Here is a 19,721-nt window from a genome sequence, read left to right as displayed (position 1 = left end):
TCAAGAACTTTAAAACTGGGGATTTATGCAAATGTATCATACAGGCGTATTAAATATTCCAGGCAACTTGATCTGAATTTCAGAAGTGAATCAAGAGTTCACACAATGACTGCGAGTGATTTTTCAAACGCACATGGTGCACCCTTTAGAGCATTTTGAAAGCAGCTTTCCTATCGAATATAAAGCAATCAATAAAGCTTTTGGAGAGTGTTATTGATTGTTTTTGACACGCTGTGATGCACAGTTAATTCTCTTGATCTAAAATGAATTATCAATAAACTAGATTTAGGCTGTTTATTTTATCATGACGGGGTTTGTCTATTTAAAGTAGTGCATCCTGTTGTCCATAAGATGGCAACAAACATTAAGTTAATGGCAGTGAGAATGAAAACAACAGTGGAAGTCAATAATTGCTTTCAGGTTTTGTTATCCTGTTATGAATTTATGATTTTTGAAGCAGATCATGTGAGTACAGAGGTGTAACTAAATAGCCATACTAACAGAGTTTTCCTCAGGGCCTCAAAAAAAAAAAAAAAAAAAGTGTTATGGTCTTCTTCAGCTGTGAACGTCAGTAAATACTCTGAATTGTTAAGACAACATACAAACTGTTCTTGGTGTGTCAGTATGGCACCGTCGGTATGAGAGAATAAAGCCCATAAGACCTCATTAGCATGGCCTTTGAATGAGCTTTTCATTAGACCTGAGAAAGGGCATCATGAGTTTTTGTATATTTATGTGATATTTGAGAACTCACTGGACACATCAGCTAATTGACTTCTGTCCCTCACCACTCATCGTAATGGTATGTGTTAATAAACCTGTGGCATGCGGCCTCAAAGACATACCTGTATTTCATCGAAAGTCCTACGAGGTGCCTTGGAGATGATTTGCACCAGGAGGCTAATTAATGGCAGCAAAGTCACTGAAACAAGACACTTTGTGTTTTTGTGTCATGTTTGTGACCGGCCTGAATGACGTCCAGAGGTTTGGGCAACACAGAACAATATATAAGACACCTGTTATTCCCCTGGGGAGATAAGAAGAGCCGATGACTCCCCTTCACACAAGCCAGAAGATGACGTGGTTCCCCTCCAATGTCCAGAAAGCTGCTCGGAAGCACATGTCTAACAGGGTAAGACTGCTTAAGTTTTACTTTTGTTTGAAATTGTCATGGGTTCACCTTTTTCTCAGTATGTTATTTTACATGTATATACTTTTGGTCTCACCAATAGAGAGGGAGCCGACTTCAAAGCATTTTGGTACGTTAGTTGGCTCAGTTTTTCAATTAAATTCAAAGTATATGTGAAAACAAATTGCATTAGATCAATTTCTTAAGAGTATTTTCCATCTGACAAGGTTTCACCATGAGCTCAAAAGGTGCTTGGTAACGCGTGTGAAGCACTTCATGATTTCTGGCTCAGTTAACAGTACTGTGTTTGAGTCTGTGCCAAACTGTGGGGTGCCCTTTCCAAAAAGTCTCTTTTGGACAGATGGATTTCTCTCTTCGGGGAATCGATAGGGATCATAACTGGGACAAAGTTAACACTTTCTGAAGGGTGATCACAGATGTAGTCATTGTTTATTAGTGTTTTCTCATTTTACCTGATGCAGTACAATTTGTCTTTGTTTTTTATTAGTATTCTGTATGTATTCTTATTACACTGTTTATGCATTTTTATGTCTCAATATGTTCTCATCCATATAAAATTTAAGAAATGTAAATCATAATTTATCCATAATACAGGAAAATTGGCAAACTAGCTCTGGCTATGCACATTTTCAGTAATGTAAACTTTGCCATTGTGCTAGATTGGGATGTTTATCTCATACATGACTGACTGTAGATTAAGGTTTTAATCTTTGTATAGTAAATATGTGTATGTATGTTTATGCATGGATAAATAATCCAGTATCATTATCCAAACAATTGGTCATGGTGATTCTGACCAACTGGTATTCTGAGCATTGGGTAGACTTTAATCATGTTTTTATAGAATGTATGTCAGTATCTTTGATTCAGTGCTTTGGGTCAATCAAAATGTTACATACTGTACAGTTTAAAATCTAAATAATGACATGGGGAGCATGTTATAATTTCACTCAATAGTACCTTCTATGATATGCAGATTACTTCTTCAGAGTCGCTTTTCTAAATTTTGAGGCTGAATGATCATATTCTAATCTAATGTCTCTCCCCAACCAGAAAGTCCTGGTGTTGGTCTTCATGTTGCTGCTGTCTCAACTGGCCTGTGATGCCCACAGTGTGTCCGAGTGCTGCAGACAACCATCTGGCTCCTGCCGCCTCTACGTGTTGCTGTGCCGCTCTGGCAGCAAAGGCTTGGGGGGAACCCTCACAGGAGACGCCTCCGCCGGGATCCTCACTCTGGGGAAACGGGGAGAAGAAGAGCATCGCCTGCAGAGCCGACTCCACCAGCTCCTCCAGGGTTCCAGGAACCAGGCAGCGGGGATCCTGACCATGGGGAAGCGGACCAAAGAAAGGGCCGGGGAGCAGTACATGGACTGGATATCTGACTCAGGAACCACCAGCATGACAACCCTACCTGTTTGAAACCAAGTATACTGGGACTCTTAAAAAGTAGGTAGAAAGATTGCACTCACTTGAGGAGTGTTAATGCCCAGATGTCTTTCAAATGTATCTTTTTGCATGTGTTGCCTGAGAACTTTAGGAAAATGTGTAATATTGTACATAAAAGGCTTTGTGATGTAATAAAACACCAAAAGCTGACAACATATTACTTTGTTGTTTTTTTTTAGATAAATCTGAGAATTGGTTGTCTGACATTTGACAAATATCATATACAGTAAGGACTGTTAAAGCTAATATTGCATTAATTGGAAAACGTAAAATATGTTACTTAAAATGCAATACACAATGCTATCAGCCCCATCCCAGGTAAATGTTAACCACCAGCCATCACATGGTTCTTAATGATGCAGAATAATGAACATTTAAGATAATTTTATTAGCATTAAAACACTTCACCTTCTTTGATGTGAGCTGTATGCACAATTTTTGGGATCACTGTAGAAATTATTTGATGTTACGCAATGTTGTTTGCAATCACAATACAAATTAAAAGGGAGAAGTTTGCTTTTGAACAGCTGTCTGACATTGAATTCAGTTATGAGGCAACGAAAACGACTAATTAATTTGCAGCGTAAAAACACACCTTGAATGACACGTCTAAGGAGAACTGCTGCTCAGCGACATGGCACTGACACCTGAAACTCAATCTGCCGTTTTCTCGCAGCCAGCAGGTTACTGATCGTGTCGGCTTTAAAGGTACTTTGAATCTGCCAAATTGACACTTTCGTAGATACAGTAAATATATAACCAAAATATGTCTAGGTAAAATATATCTGATATTAAAGCCAACTTCAAATTTATTAGTTTATGATTTTGACATTTCCATGGATAAGTATTGATTTTATAACCAATGCATTATTAAAATGTCAGGTCCTAGTGGAGGCGTGTGCAGAGCAGCTCTGCACTGCCACATGGAAGCTGGAGGGAATGTGAATAAGCAAGGATGTAATACAAAGAACTGGTGGGTGTGTTATGAAGAAGTCAGTGTGTTTGTGTCTATAGTCTTATATAGTTTGTGTAACAGGAATGATGGAACGATGTGGGTGTTTGTTGATGTACAAGTCGCAAAATTTTTTTAAATATGGTTGTACAGATAGTAGGCAGTTAGATTCTTCAAGCAGTTGACCAACATCAACCTTAGTACCAAATGTAATGTGAGGTTTTTGAGCCAGAAAGTGGACCGTCTAATGTTGTGCTTTACTCAATGTGACCTCTGACCTCTGTGTGTCCATAGAAGGGCTGATGAAAAGGCTAATTTGCTGTAAAGATGCTGTAGAGGTCTCACTATTGCCTTGTTGCAGGATATCCACAGAACTGAACATGCTGAAGCTTTCTTTCAGTGCGTCACATATAAACATTCAATCCCGCTTTTCAACAGAAAAGTGATTGGTTATTTGGAGCTTTCAGACCGAGCTGCAGAAAAAGCACATTTTATCTTCCAGTGAGGAGTTTCGTAAAATATACAGAGGCAGAGAGAGGGAGAAAGCAAGAGCGGATACACGAAGAAAGTGATTTGTAATAACTTCTCTGGGGAGTGAGAGGGACGAGGACACAGGTTTAGTGTGAGAAAGAGAGAGAAGACGATATCTGATAAATTCACTGTGTATGGAAAGGGGGATGGTTCAGGCTTTTGTATGAGAGAGAGGGAGGGAACTCGGAGATGGCAAGAACCATGGTGAGTGGAGTTAGACTGACTGAAGAGCAGCTGAGACTTTGCTGTGATACTGCAGCGGAAGGGATGCGCGGACGAACCTGAAAGCTCCCGACTCAAAACTGGAAGAAAATCTTTAGAGAACTGCAAACCTGTGAATTTTCTTGCTGAGGAGGAAATTTGATTTCTGTGTCAGTGGTTTCACCTCCACATCACAGAATAGAAATAACTTACACTCTTGTTTGAATAGAAGAGTTACAAACAAGCCCAGAGGAGAGGCAACTGTGGTTCTCTTTCAGGTCCTCTTTGGGGAATGGTGACAAACTACTGGAAACTCTGCGACCTTTTCTAAATCTAGGACAAGATGCCTGTGATGAAGGGCCTCCTTGCTCCACAAAACACCTTTCTGGACACCATTGCAAACCATTTTGATGGTACTCGTAAGTATTTCTGGGACATGGGTTTGCCATTATACACTATGGTATTGTTTTATCTCTAAGAATGCCATTCATGATCAGAATAGTCATTCTGCAATCAGCAGGGTAAGGTTTATGGGACAGACAGAAACTATTCAGAGTTGATTGAGCTGGCACTTTTGGATTATTGTGCCATCATGACCAAAAATGTGTTTCATTTTATCTCAAGGGATACTAATTTCCAATTATTTTGCATGCAAATTGTTTTGTCTCACTTTTAAGGACACAGTTCAAACAGTTCAGCCCAGCTTTTAGAATTCTTGCCGGTGGCATTTCTGTAACCCAGTTTAGGGTTGTGACTAGGGATTAAAAAAAACACTGCTATCGACAAATGAGTCCAGCTGCATGTGAGATCCAATTATAAGACTGGACAAACATATTGGAGCTGCAGAAACACTTGTTGAGCAATGATTTTACCTGTTACATTTTTTCAATGCATGTTCATTCAAGGTTATTCCAAAGAAAACCCCACAAAAAAATCTTTCATAGGCAGTATAAAGGCTGTCTGTCGTCTCTCCTCGAATTTGAAATCTAAAAATGCGTCCTACATCCAGTCTTTTAGCACAAAGAATACTAGACACACATAATAAAGTAGATGCACTTGGATCCACCCTCACAGATGCACACATAAACTATGCCTGTGTTTGCTAGTACATCATTTGACTAGAGCTTATAGATATAACAGTTTGACAGCAGGTGTTTACCCTCATGCTTCGACAGTAATGAGCTTCACCCACTGTTTCTGCAGTCAGATCCTTTTTCGCTCGGTGTATGTTTTGTTAGTGCTTCAGGCCAAATCTTTTCATCTGCGCGTGCCTCAGATTCAGTGCAGAGCAGAAAGACATCACCAGGCTCCAGACGACTTTGCCCACAACACGATGAAAGTTGTGACTTGGAGTGTACAGGTCAGACTGTCCTTTACAACCTAACAAATTCACAAATACATCGTGATGACACCCTCTCTGTCTAGATCTCACACATGCACACACACAAGTTCTCCATCCCTTCTGCGAGTCATCTTGCCCTTTCTTCCACACACACACACATATACATAAATAGTTTGCACACATCAGAGCAGCAGACATTTTCTCAATCTTAGCTGCTACGATATGACTGTATCAGATGTGCAAGTGGGTGGATTGACTAGTAGTTGAGTGGGAGGTGACGGTGCTAACTGACAAGAAATGGCCTCAGCACAGACAAGAACGGTCTTGATTGAATTGAAAGACACACTGTGAAGGGGAATGGAGATCGTATCCTCATGACCATGATATCAGAGCAGGGAGATTAATTACTATGAATTATGCAGAGGCCGACAGTCAATCAAATATCATTTAAGATCTTGCTCATTCAACCTATTTGAAGGCAGGAAAAATGACCTAAATTATTTATTTAATTACTCAATACTTCAAAATAAAGGTATATAATTCCAGCTAAACATGTAATTAGACTGGTTGTTTAGAGCAGGGGTCTTCAAAGTTTTTCAGGCCAAGGACCCCCAAACTGATAGAGAGATGGAGCAGGGACCCCCTACTTTATATATTGTATAAAATTGTGTTTTATATTAAACTGGAGGAGTGCAGGAGGCTTGGAGGGACAGGTCCAGGCTAGTCTCGCGCTGTGAGTGAGTGCCCAGCTTGAGAGCTCCTGTGTCGCTGAATGTGTGCATTTCTGACTGAAAGATAACATCTGCCTCCATTTATCCATTCGCTACAATATGTCGGATTCATGTTAATGTCTATTTAAAGACATTTAAATTTGTGGGATAAAAATCAAATAAAAAGAAAATTTAATTTTCTAATCAACCAAAAATTTCACGGACCCCCTGCAGTACCTCCGCGGACCCCCAAGGGGTCGCAGACCCCCGGTTGAAGACCTCTGGTTTAGAGTAACACTTATAAGATATAATACACAATTTTTGCTTGGTGGCCTCTAAATATTGAAGTATCAAATTTTAAGGCTCCTTGTTGACGGTCGCTTCTGCTAAGTTTCTTAGCTTGGTGTTCAAATTGCATCTTTCTTCTCCTCATAAGTGCTATCATGGATAATTAGTGACAACAAATGTATTTGAGTAACTGAAATTGAACTAAAATGAATGCCCAAAAGAACTGAAGATGTAACAATGAGAAAAGTGACGATTCACACCATGAAACAATTTAGTTTTTAAAGATAAACATTTCTAAGGCCTAAATACAGGTTGAGGGAGAGGAAAGTAGAGAAGGTTTGATTTCAGAGACAGGAGCTGACAACTGTTTAAAATGGATTCACCCACATTACACCTTCATTCATGGAGAGATAGGAAACTGACTGATTTGCATAAACACTGATGAGAATTTATGACTCCAGGTGATCAGGTAATTGAAGAAAATGTGCACAAAGAGCTTAAAGGGTTTCAGTCTTGGTTTTAGTAGTAGAGGTGATGAAAAGGCTAATTTTCAAGCAGTCAAATCTGTTGAATGTGTTGAGTATGAATCCAAATGAGGCAGATTTTGCAAATTTCCTTTTTTGGCTACATCTGTGTTGCAGAGGCCACGGTGTCTTGGTAACCTCATGGATGCGAAATGCAGCATTGCCATATGTTTTATTTTTTTTCAGCACAAATTGCCATGGCAACACCAGTGTGGAGAGATCCTAATTTAGCTTCTTGTGAGATTAACTGCACACAGATCAGGTACAAAGTATCCACACATCACTAATTGCATGTCTTTTCCTCTGGGAATGAAAACATTTCGTTAACACCCGTTTCAGTGCGGCTTGCAGTTACTTCTTTTTGTTTAAAAATCATTTGAAAGGAATCAGGTGAATCTATAGCAGCCTTTATCTGAGTAAACTGTGCCTGTCTGTTTACTTTCCTAATTGTGGGGACATTACAAAGCCTCACTCTCATTGTAACTAGCTGCAGGTGCTCACTGTCATCCATGCAGCTATGTCATCATGACAGTGTTTTCCTACATTGTTAAACAGAGAACATTTTGTGAAATCTATTTTGCTCGTATTCAAAGAGCGACTGAATGAACAAATGAAAGATGACACGTTAGTGGATGCGGCCTATTTGTATAAATATTAAAGAGTTTGTCGACTAAAAGCACATGTGCATTAGTGAGTGAATGATATCAACCTCTGGCTGTTGTTTCTATTTACAACAGACTCCAGACTGCATGACCCCTCAATCTAATTTTGCAGCGTAAAAAGGAACTGAAAAAGTTACGTCAGCCACTTTATTTTCCAACGCTTTAGCAGATAACAGCCTGTCAAAAAACTCACACAATTTAGAGCTATTCTTCGTCTGGTCCCCATGAATAGAAAATGTGTGTATATTGATTAACTTCATGATTGCTGATGTAAATGCAGAGCTGCCACAGCCACAAAGCTCTTTGGTCTGTAACTGTTCTGTGTTTTACTGCTCATAACTCTAAGCTATGGTGCAGACTGTGCTTTGGGTAAATGTAGTGTTACATCATTATTTTCTTCTGCTTCACTACACTTCCTGTTCTAAAATGACTCAGCAATGTTTCAGCAGCTACTGTAGAAACAAAGTTTAATGGTGGCTGTTGTTTTCCCAACAAGGCTGTCACTTTTATAACTCGTACTTTCACGGAAATAAAATCATTCTGAAGTTTTAGTTAATATCTCAAAAGAAAAATGTTTCCTCCATGTGATATTTTTTCATCGAAGGTATGATGGATCAAAGAAACTAACTTCTGACGAACTAACTGCTTTTTTAAACTGAGAAATCACTGAATTATTACTTCAGTTTTTCACTCCTTCCACCCACCAAACATCCCCAGTGAGTCCCTGTATCCTCAGACTCCTTCCTGCCACACCCACCTCACCTGCTCCCAGTTCCCCAACTACTCCACTCAGATAATCTACCCCTACCACTTTTTGGCAGATTGTTATGCCATCTTTTGTTTTTAGTGTCAAAGTCTTGCAGCATTTTAAACATTGCCCTGTTTTCGGACCCTCAGCCTGGCCTCTGGGTTTTTCTTAGCTTGTCTGGATTTTTGTAATATGTGCCAACTTAATGTGAGTAAAGTTTGCCTTTGATTTTGACCTCCTGCCTCTGGTGTAATGCATTAAAACTTGCATTTTAGCTCACTTCCCAGTGCACATATTCCACTTCATTATTCACATGTTTTGCTTGGCCTTGAAGCTAATTTCACTATAGTCTTTAATTGCAGCATTTCTGCTTCTTTTTTTTTGTATTTGAAGTGCATTTCAGTATTTGCAAATAGTTTCAGTCTTTGGTTCTGTTTTCTGTATTTGCAGCATTTTTTTTTTTTTTTTTTTCAAAATGTTCTAGTTTTGTCTGGTGAATTTGTTGCACTTTTTGCCTTTGCCTATTCTCATGTGTCTCAGTTGCAGTGCACTAAACAGTTGTGTGTATGTGTGTGTGTGTGTGTGTGTGTGTGTGTGTGTGTGTGTGTGTATGTGTGTGTGTGTTTGTTTGTTTAGATGCTTGAATACTAAAATCAATTGCACAACTGGTGGCAGGATGAAAACATGCTCCACGTGCTAATTAAGGGCCAGAGCCTCACTGAGGTCGTAGTCCCCCATGGAGCCAGCGGTGGCCCTCCATATATCCTCAGACTTCATACACACCAGCAGCAAACTTCAAAGCCTTCTCTCATATACACTCGACTATTTCAGGGTTCTGAGCTGAAAGCAGAAATAATAATTTAGATAAGCGGAAAAGAAGCTGTTTTCTATTTATGCTTCGACAAATGAATGAAATCTGGAGTGACGCCTGTAGAGGAAGAGAGGAAATAGAAGAGCCAAACAAAGAAACTATAAAAAAAAATAAATAAATAAATAAATAAAAATAAAAATAATTTACAATTAACACTAAGTACCATTTGTTGTTGAGTCATTGTTTTCTGTTTCTCAGGGTTGCAATTTCTCCATCTCAATCATTGTTTTTTTTTTTTGTGTCTCAGACAGTAACTTCTTATTGGGAAATGCTCAGGGTCGCCATGGCTACCCCATCGTCTACTGCTCTGATGGGTTTTGTGAGCTGACTGGCTTTGTTCGGACTGAGGTGATGCAGAAGACATGCACCTGCAGCTTCCTTCACGGAGATGAGACCTATGAAAATGTCATCCAGCAGGTAGACAAAGCTCTGGAAGGCCAGCAGGAGTACCAAGGAGAAGTCTCCTTCTATAGGAAAGATGGTGAGAATCATAGTTATGTGGTCCCCCTCATTTTTGAATTTGAAACAGATACATTCTGGCTTTAAACCTATTGTCCAAAACCTAATCTTATGCAAATAAACACTTAAACTTTTTTCCCGGCAGGATTATCACCTTCATGATGCTTATTTTTAAGTAAAACAACACAAAAGGAAGGTTAGCTTCCTGGAAAAAAAAAGATGGAGGAAGAATTGTCTGGCAGCATTCTTGAATGATCTCTCTAAAATATCATTTGTAATACTCACAGGAAATCCCTTTTGGTGCCTCCTGGATATTGTACCAATTAAAAATGAGAAGGGCGAGGTGGTGCTGTTCCTGTTATCCTTCAAAGATATCAGTGAATCATATGGGAAAAGTCATCACTTTGCTCAAGGAGAGGGTGAGGCCTGTATTTCCTCAGTTTGTTAACAGTCCAACTTTTAATATTTCAACTTCAACAAGTCATGCTGCCACATTCAATTTTGTAATTTAATTTGCCTAAATGTGTACATTATTTGATGGGTATTGTGTTTTTTCACACAGGTTTGTTGGAGGCTGCTCATGGAAAAAGCAACCAAACCCACTTTTCCCAAGCGAGAGACAGGGGGAGGACGATTCTGCACCACCTAAACAACCTGTTCACCAAGAGGGGCAAGAGGAAACTGCCCAATGTGAGTTAAAACCACTCACTTAAAGATCAAAAAGTCTAATACATATAAATGTTGGGCCTTTACACACCAGAGACATGATAAAAAAAAAATTACACGAAAATGCTCGCCTGCAAATGTTTCAGATTAAACTATTCTCAGTGGCGGAGATCCAAATTGGTAACAGTTTCAACCCATGTTCAAAAAAAGGTTCAAATACATTGGTGGCAGCTCATTCTTCGGTTCCTGGGTAGAAAGCTACACAGAAAGCCTCCCACATTTGATTAATATGACATTAGCTAGCCAGCTTACGTTAGCCAAACAGTTTCCCGCTTATTACCAACTCCACACATCCAAAAGTAAACTATTAATAATCCTGTTAGCCTAGTTGTTCAGCGATGCAACTCCGTATGTTGTACTTGAGATTATTGCCTTTGTAATTGAGTTGTGACATGACGTCTGTTCTTCTTATTCTCAACGTGATTGGTTGATTCCTCAGTTCATAGTGCGAAAGGATCAGGAAGATCGACATCATCCCAAAAAAAGTCACTTTTTTGCTTTATACTTGTGAACCATGTGAAGGAGAAAACAGCTTGAAAAACATATATGAATGTGCAAATTAGTCACAATGACAAAAACAAAATAAAAACACCCCCGGTGTGTAAAGACCTTTCGTATATTGATGAAATGTTTTTATACTTTCCTTATAACTAAATTATTTGCACTGTCAATAGCTAAACCTTTGTGTTATTTGCAATGTAAATACAGATGACATTTTAATCAAAGCTTTCTCCACTTTTTGTAATCATGAGGCAATGTTAAGTCGGGTGGACTCGGAGCTAAGCATTTGATACCAATCTGAACTCTTTGTATATGAGGGAGGTGCAGTTTGCAGAAATGTATCCTTTTGTGATGGTTTTATTCCTTAAAAAATGCCTTCACTTTTGGGCTTAGTGTAGGCTGCCCACTAGGGCCCCATAGGTTGGGCCCATGTGGGGTCCGCATACAGTGTGAAATGCTGGTCACATGTTCATTGTTCTTCGAGGTTTAAGATGTAAATAAAATCCGATTTGTACGTTTATAAAAGGAACTTACCCTCTCCATCTGTCGACTCTTCTACTGCAACACCAGGATGTCATTGAGAATCTTGGAGATTTAAAGGTCAGCGTCTTGTGTTATTTTCAGAGTGTGTTCCAGAAACCGTCCCTACCCGAGTACAAGGTCGCAGCTGTGAAGAAGTCCCGTTTTATCCTGCTGCACTACAGCATCTCCAAAGCCTTGTGGGACTGGTTGATTCTACTGGCGACCTTCTACGTAGCTGTCACTGTGCCTTTCAACGTCTGCTTTGTCAGCCCTGATGAGGACAGTGACCGTCACTCACTTATCAGCCGTAGCACCATAGGCAGCGACATAGCAGTGGAGATGCTCTTCATACTAGGTATGATATATTTATATTTAATTAAAATATAATAGTTGTTAACAAAGGATTGTATTTACAGTGATGTGATTTTGTTTAAAATATTCTGAATTTGAACTACTTCTAAGGAAATAAACATCTTTTGCAGACAGTAGGAGGTTGTAATCTAACTTAATAATACAATAACTGCATGTTGCGCACTAGTTGACCTTCATTTTTAAGCATCTTCAACAGCATTATGAAGAGACAACAATGTAGGATTTTTAAATTAAGAGCAACTATGTGCAGCTGCAGTTGTTTCCCTGGCAATAGCTAACACATAACTCCCTCCTACCTTTTATCGCCCACTCAAGGTGTCTCTGCTGCCCCAAGTTATGAATCATAATTAGTTTTCTCTCACTTCGTATTTTCCTAGAGAGAAACTGTGATAGCACATCTGTCATAAGGCCTTCTGACATTCTCTCAACGAATTTGTCTGGGAACACAGTGACACAAAATTATCTAACCTTGAATCACACGCTATTCCTTTAAATGATAGTTTTATTTTTATGGCAAGTTACAGTTTAGACATTTAGAGTGAAGAATAACTAAATGTCAAATTATTGTTCCTGAACTGGTTTTATTTGAATTTCACCCTCTGGACTAGAAATAATTATTTATTTATTTTAATATATTTGCTTTTCAATAAATTGACAAACAAAATGGGAAATTATATGATTTGACCATTCCCCTCTACTTTTATTTTGCCCCAATTATCCAGAGAATATATTTTTTTCAATTTTCAGACTACACTCTTAATTATTACAACTATTATTTTTTTTAAATTGATAAATTTAATCTTAATCTTAGACCTAAATGTATCATGCCATCTTTTAATGTCTTCCTTCTGTATTGTTATATTATCTCCTTCTAATTTGACTGCTCTCGTTCAGATATTATCTTGAATTTCCGTACCACCTATGTGAGCCAGTCAGGTCAGGTAGTGTACGACGCCCGATCCATCTACCTCCATTACTTCACCACCTGGTTCTTTGTGGATCTGATTGCAGCATTGCCCTTTGACCTTCTCTATGCTTTCAACATCACAGTGGTAAGATTGTCATTATATATTTCTGAAAGTATGATATAATGCCTCGTATTATATTCCCCCGTCTCTTTGAGCGCACAAACTGTAAGACTAATGACTAATGTTTCGGTGTTGTTCCCTCAGAGAAGAGACTAGAGATGATTACACTTCTGCATTCACCCACTTCACTGAGCATGCTTTTTTGTCTGTTGCCTTCAAAAGTACTTCTCATGGATGAGTTTTACTTTTGCCAAAGGCATCAGCTGACACACAGAGATATCTCTCTAAATGCAGCTCTAGTTTTGTTGAAAGTCTGGTTAAAAACTTCCCAGCTCTACTAACTTTAAATTGAGAGGAGATGCTTTCCAAAAAACTATTTCAAGAGAAAAGAGGATGGGTAACTGGCAGTACTACATCCATCCAAGAGAATAAGAGTGGAATAAAGATACATTTGTTGAAACAGGTTTTAGAAAAACCAAAGTGACACATAATAATCCATGCTGTATGTTCTACTTTCCCACTCCGTGTCCAGACCTCACTAGTGCACCTGTTGAAGACGGTTCGTCTGCTGCGTTTGCTGCGCCTGTTGCAGAAGCTGGATCGTTACTCCCAGTACAGCGCCGTGGTCCTGACCCTGCTCATGTCCGTGTTTGCTCTGCTGGCTCACTGGATGGCTTGTGTCTGGTATGTCATCGGACGCAAGGAGATAGAAAGCAGTGATCCCATTACCTGGGAGATAAGTGAGTACATTGTGTTTGTGTTTGAGAGCTCCCACACCGATTAATCAAGAGTATAATGGTCTTCCTCACACACTAGCTACGCTGAGACTACGTTAGTGTCTCTTTAGACAACGCCATTGAGCCCGGTCTGCACATCACTAGTCATGCTTGAATGTCTGAATGTCTCAGCATCATTTCAACCTCCTGCTTATGTCCTCAGTCCAGAGGAAGTGCAGGTCACAGAATAATTCCATTATATCACCAGTGAGGCATTATGTCATTCTATATTATACCACCCATTATATCACCTGCTAAAGGAGAAAGGGTCACCCATTTAAGCAGACAAAAAAAAAAAAAAAAAAAAAAATGCTATCCACCGAGTTTAGTCACCTGAGAGCCCCACATTAGTCTTATGCAACCATCTTCTAACCTCGTCCACCAGGCTGGCTTCAGGAGTTGGGGAAGCGTCTGGAGACACCGTACATCAACAGCACCATGGGTGGTCCCTCCATGCCGAGCGCTTATATCGCCTCTCTCTACTTCACCCTCAGCAGCCTCACCAGTGTCGGTTTTGGCAATGTGTGCGCCAACACAGACGCAGAGAAAATCTTCTCCATCTGCATTATGCTCATGGGCGGTGAGTTTAAAGGGTGGTGACAGAAAATTCACAGAATTATAATGAATGTTTCAGAGACTCTCACAATGCGTTTCCCTCTGCCACCTCCAGCCCTGATGCACGCTGTGGTCTTTGGCAACGTGACAGCCATCATCCAGCGCATGTACTCACGGCGCTCGCTCTACCACACCCGCATGAAGGATCTCAAAGACTTCATCCGTGTGCATCGGCTACCTCAGCAGCTGAAGCAGAGGATGTTGGAGTACTTTCAGGCCACCTGGTCCGTCAACAATGGCATCAACGCCAACGAAGTGGGTGAAAACTCACAAATGACCCGAGTTCTGGTGGTTAAGTTTGCCAAGAAACAAATTTTTTTGTGATATCTTTTCTAAAATCTATAAATATTTCTGCCCTAATAAGATGTTTTTCTGTAAACGTTTGTTACTTTTTAATATGTCAACTATATGCAAACTGTGGACTATATGGGCTGCAGTAATGTCTTCAGGAAGGAAAAGTACATTGCGTGTGGGTGTTTGATTCTAGATTCAGAAATGTCATCCTTAAAATATGGGGCACCCCTAATTCTCCAGAGTCTTATTCCATTTCCTTAAGTAGACGCACTTTGTTGCAAATAGAAGTTCAGTAACAATGCCACAGCCTATCTAGGAGAAGTCCCCTGTAATTACAAGGGCAGGAGCTGAAAGGGAGACAATACTCATTAACACCCTCACCATCACCATCACCATCTATAGATAATTAATTCACTGTTGAATGTAGCAGAAAAGCTCCTGGTTTTAACACTCCGAGTCTGTTTTTACTGAGCGGCTTTGCAAATCGTGCGAGTTCATCACCCTTTAAAGTCCCAATCTGTACATCCTCTTTTTTTCATTTAACAGCTGACAAGATGTATTTACACTCTTTAGGCTTCGTACGGCTACCTCTAAAATAATACAACTTTTAATTATTCACATTCATTTACAGGGGAAGCTCTTTTAGAGCGGTATTAAGGGATTTTTGACTAAAAACGGGAGAAAGACACTCCATAGCAAACACAACTTGATAAGCTAAAACAGCGCAACATGAGCACCTTGACTATCCCCTCCCCTCTGAGCTCTGGTTTGGCCTCCACCTCCTCTGGACTGGAAGGTCTTGATCTTTAGCTAAATCATAACATCAATGTGCTGAATTATCAGTGACTTGAGGACCTGTAGTTTGACTATCAAACTGGTTTGAATTTCTATTTGTTCTCTCTTAGCTGCTGCATGACTTTCCAGACGAACTGCGAGCTGACATTGCCATGCATCTGAACAAAGACATCCTGCAGCTGCCTGTGTTTGAGCGAGCCAGCAGAGGATGTCTGCGCTCGCTCTCCCTCCACATCAAGACTTCATTCTGTGCGCCAGGGGAATACCTTATCCGCCACGGAGACGCCCTACAAGCGAATTATTTTGTCTGCTCGGGCTCACTGGAGGTTCTGAAAGACGGCTTGGTCCTGGCCATCCTTGGTCAGTGTGCACCGAGTGTGAAACATTTCCTCTCGTGCCCATTTCTGCATGTTTTACACATCGTTGTAACTCCTCTGTTTGCCTGACGATCCGTCCAGGCAAAGGCGACCTCATAGGGGCTGACCTCCCAGAGCATGACCAGGTGATCAAGACCAACGCGGATGTGAAGGCGCTGACCTACTGTGACCTGCAGTACATCAGTGTGAGGGCTTTGAGGGAGGTCCTCGGGCTGTACCCCGAATACAGCAGTCGCTTCAGCTCTGACATCCACCACAACCTCACCTACAACCTGAGGGAGGGCAGTGAAGCTGATGTAAGACATTTCTTTCCATACCACAATTAATCCAACCATATATGGAATAAGAATGTAATCTCTTGTTAATTTCCACCCCCATACCTGTAGGGAGTAACAAGATTCCCATGGACTCGGAAGCTGTCTCAGGTTTGTGTGCCTCACTAAGATAAATACTTCAGCCTGGAGCTATTTAAATACATCTGGCAGTATTTGTTTATGTCATAAGGTATTTTCCTGCTTTAGTTTTTGCTTTTGAAAAGTCAAAACTGTTATGGTAAGTGTGGAAAATAGGAAATTAACTCCATGAATTAGTGGAACATAGCCGAGATAACAAACGGGAAGATTCTGGTCAAAGAGAATAAGGGAAGGAAACAGCATTTTCAATATGTTGGTTTTACACTCATTTAGTCAAACAAAAAAAAAATCAACTAATAAGAAGTTAACTAAATGAAACCTAAGTGGAGAATGCATGAAACTGTCAAAATCAATCAATCCAAGCAAAAAGGTTTTTCTACATTTGTTTGTTTGCTACATTAGCTTTGTGGGCACACTTTGTTGTGCACAAGTTATTAAAAAAAATTACTGTAACACATAAAAGTATAGTTTTTCACTACTTTGTATCAATAGGCAAGGTAGCCTTCGAGATTATGTTGGTAATGAGAATGATACTGAAATATCAGTTACTGAATTATTGGTTAACTTTTTTATTTTCTGGTCTTTTGCAGCACATAATGCTTTAGATCTGTCTCTTTCAGGACAAATATTACAGATTTATTTTCCCAAAATTGAATTTGATTGTCGGCATGTCTTCTTGCACAAAGCACGATTCCACATAATGCTTCACATTCACATAACTGCATGTTCTAATTTCCAGTTATCTGTATAATGATAATGATATATGAAAAATTACACAAACACACAAAATACCTTGCAACCAGCTTCACTGAGTTTTCCCAACTGTCTTCTCCTCAGGGTCATGTTTCTATGGACCATAAACTACCCTTTATTATTGAGGCCAATGATGAAGTACAGTCAGACAACATGACGTACTCTCAGCAGAAGAGAGTGCCTCTGCTCCAAGCTACGGGCAGCCCCGTCCATCAGCCCTGCCTGAGCACCTTGTTGGGGGAGGAGCTCCGGCACATCAAGGCACTCCACCTCTGTCGATCACCTGTTCAGGGAGGAAGAGGTTGCAGCCCCTCCCCTCAGCCCTTCATCAACGAGGAGCTCTCCACATCTCCTTTGCCCAGTCTAAGCGGTGACCCGGGCCTGAACCATCGGCCTGCAAAACTACTCATGCATTCCCTGCCTTGTGTCAGCCCTCTGAACCTCAGCCCCAGGTAACCTATTCATCCTGCTCTATCCAAATAACAGTAATCTGTTTGCATCTATTAAAAAGAATGTGACCCCTATTTGTCTCTCTGGCAGGGTCGTGGATGGAATTGAGGACAATAGTCACACATTTCAATTCAATGTTGAGCAGAGAGAGACAAAGACTAACGCTACAGGTAAAGTTTCTGCAACAGTGGATGAAAACTGAGCTACACGGAATTTGGACAGAAAAAAATCTTGATTAATAAAACTTTTCAGACACATATGCTGAACTATAAATCATTAAAGGTTGAATACACATTGCACTATTGACTCGTTGTGTTTTCTTATGTTCAACCAGTACCATAATCCTCCTGATTTGGGATTAGATGTAGCACATGGTCAGTACTGATGCGGGCACTCTCAGATCGGCTGTATATTTCTTCTTCTTCCTCTTTCAGACCGGTTGCGGGTGAATGCTAACCTGCTTCTGGAGACAGAGGAAGTGAGACAGAACATCAGCAAACTAAACAAAGAGGTATGATCCAATATCAGACAACCTCTGTAACATGATAGTAAAAATGTGTTGGATATACAGTTTATGACTATATCTACTTTTTATTTGTTTTATTGATGATTAAAAAGAAATTCTGAAAACAATATTTAAAGAAATGCTGATTTTTATTCATCTGTCAGCATGTCTGTATTTTTGCTGTTCCTTAAGCCCTGGAAACATGTAATTATAGGATACAAAATACACAATATATATTTGGCAGGTTTTAGCCTTTAAACCAATTTAAACTGCAAGCAGCAAGGCCTTAACTCTTTCCTTCCGGTGTCTCTGATTCTTGTCATTGAGGAGTTATATCAAATGTTTATCTGACATAATCAGTATATTTTTTTTCCCTCAGGTGAACAACTTGAACCAAGAAGTCTCCAATCTGGCCAAGGAGCTACATGATATAATGCATTTTCTGCAGTCTCATATGGCCATGCTCCATTATAACTCTCTGTGTTCCTCATATTCTTATGGCCTACATATGGTCTCCAATCCCAGTGTGACAACTTCCAGCAACTGGCAGCCTCATGTCCCTTTAAATATATCCACTGGGCTGCACCTCCACAATGAATCCAATAGCCACCCTGCTAGAAATGCATGGGGCTGCAGTGGAGTGCCCTCACAGGGTAGAAATCCCACCTTGCTGCACTCGTCAAGTCCAATGTCGTCCTGCTTACACCCATGCTGCTCTGACAGAGAAGGGGCCACAGCTCACAGGCTACAGAGCCCGTGTGGCCTGTTTCAAACACACAGAACAACTCCAAACTCCCCTTACATGACCCACTCTCATCCCCAGGGAGGTCCATCTCTCCTGGGCATCAATTCCACCTACGGTAGCTTCCCAGTGATTTGTCAGGACCCTCAGGTGGTCTACAATGTGCCTATTCCCACAGTAAGCAGCGTTCACCCTCTATGTTCTACAGTAAATTCTGGATGTTCCCACCCATCCTTCAGTGTTCAAACCATTTCTGATCCCACACACAATCAGACCAAACCCCAGACACCCGTCCATTCCTTCATTACTCCAGCTGGCCAGCCACAATATCACACTGCCTTCAGCTCGCTGGCGCCCTCAAGAGTCCACACGTCGGTATGCACAGATCACAACCAGGGCCAACAGGGTTCCATCAGCGGCCCCAGACAAAACGACCCAGAAGGATCCAGCCCCGTCCACCACACACTGGACCTGCCGTGTTCTCTGCTGGAGCAGGCAACAAACGGAGACAGTAGAGCTTCAGCGGATCAAGAGAAGACTGACAGTATTGAATCTCACGGTATGAGCGGCACTACTCTGGACGTGGAGGAAATACCACACTGATGACATCAGTATCTGCTTGTGTTATTGCATGACAACGATGAATTTATTGTAGCATTAACAAACTGTGGCGTAAAGTTTCCAATAAATATAATGTTCTTTACCCAAATGCGCGGATATTTGCTGAAACCCTACTGCCACACCTGAATAAAACATTTTGCAAATAGTTGTTTTCATTTTTAATATGATGATATTAGTTGTGGATATTGTTTGATCATTTAATGTTCTACAGAGAGCATAATTAAGGCAACCCAGGTTATTCACAGACCACACATTCTGTAGCATTCAAGACAATACTTGCATTTTCATGCAAGCTGTGAGCTAACGGTGAGCAGCGCCTTTCAGTGGTGACAGGTGGTTACAGCAAC

General features: G+C 40.4%; 2 protein-coding genes across 3 annotated transcripts in view; both read left to right on the top strand.

The window, feature by feature from the left end:
• The first annotated feature begins 13 nt into the window (after positions 1–13).
• On the top strand, positions 14–2,732 carry hcrt (hypocretin (orexin) neuropeptide precursor). Its single transcript, XM_069148662.1, has 2 exons — positions 14–1,132; positions 2,204–2,732. The coding sequence occupies exons 1-2, from the start codon at positions 1,049–1,051 to the stop codon at positions 2,567–2,569; spliced, it is 450 nt and encodes a 149-aa protein (XP_069004763.1). The 5' UTR covers positions 14–1,048; the 3' UTR covers positions 2,570–2,732.
• A 1,537-nt stretch (positions 2,733–4,269) lies between these two features.
• kcnh4a (potassium voltage-gated channel, subfamily H (eag-related), member 4a) overlaps positions 4,270–19,721 on the top strand; it is a 15,661-nt gene continuing 209 nt past the window's right edge. Inside the window, exons 1-16 of one of the 2 annotated variants that reach the window (XM_069148657.1) lie at positions 4,270–4,699; positions 9,673–9,906; positions 10,172–10,303; positions 10,447–10,574; positions 11,736–11,988; positions 12,900–13,057; positions 13,566–13,773; positions 14,195–14,389; positions 14,480–14,679; positions 15,624–15,873; positions 15,972–16,186; positions 16,277–16,315; positions 17,141–17,508; positions 17,597–17,676; positions 17,941–18,017; positions 18,391–19,721. The exon at positions 18,391–19,721 is cut by the window's right edge and continues 209 nt beyond it. In XM_069148657.1, the coding sequence (XP_069004758.1) occupies positions 4,624–4,699; positions 9,673–9,906; positions 10,172–10,303; positions 10,447–10,574; positions 11,736–11,988; positions 12,900–13,057; positions 13,566–13,773; positions 14,195–14,389; positions 14,480–14,679; positions 15,624–15,873; positions 15,972–16,186; positions 16,277–16,315; positions 17,141–17,508; positions 17,597–17,676; positions 17,941–18,017; positions 18,391–19,356 (3,579 nt within the window). In that variant the 5' untranslated portion in view covers positions 4,270–4,623 and the 3' untranslated portion in view covers positions 19,357–19,721. The remainder of the gene's footprint in view (positions 4,700–9,672; positions 9,907–10,171; positions 10,304–10,446; positions 10,575–11,735; positions 11,989–12,899; positions 13,058–13,565; positions 13,774–14,194; positions 14,390–14,479; positions 14,680–15,623; positions 15,874–15,971; positions 16,187–16,276; positions 16,316–17,140; positions 17,509–17,596; positions 17,677–17,940; positions 18,018–18,390) is intronic. The other variant, XM_069148658.1, reaches the window with a different exon arrangement.

This window comes from Embiotoca jacksoni, unplaced genomic scaffold (genome assembly GCF_022577435.1).
Source record: "Embiotoca jacksoni isolate LCO1_2020_lvr unplaced genomic scaffold, fEmbJac1.0.p SCAF_15, whole genome shotgun sequence".
Lineage (NCBI taxonomy): Eukaryota > Metazoa > Chordata > Actinopteri > Embiotocidae > Embiotoca > Embiotoca jacksoni.
This window is presented reverse-complemented; position numbering and strand designations above follow the sequence as displayed.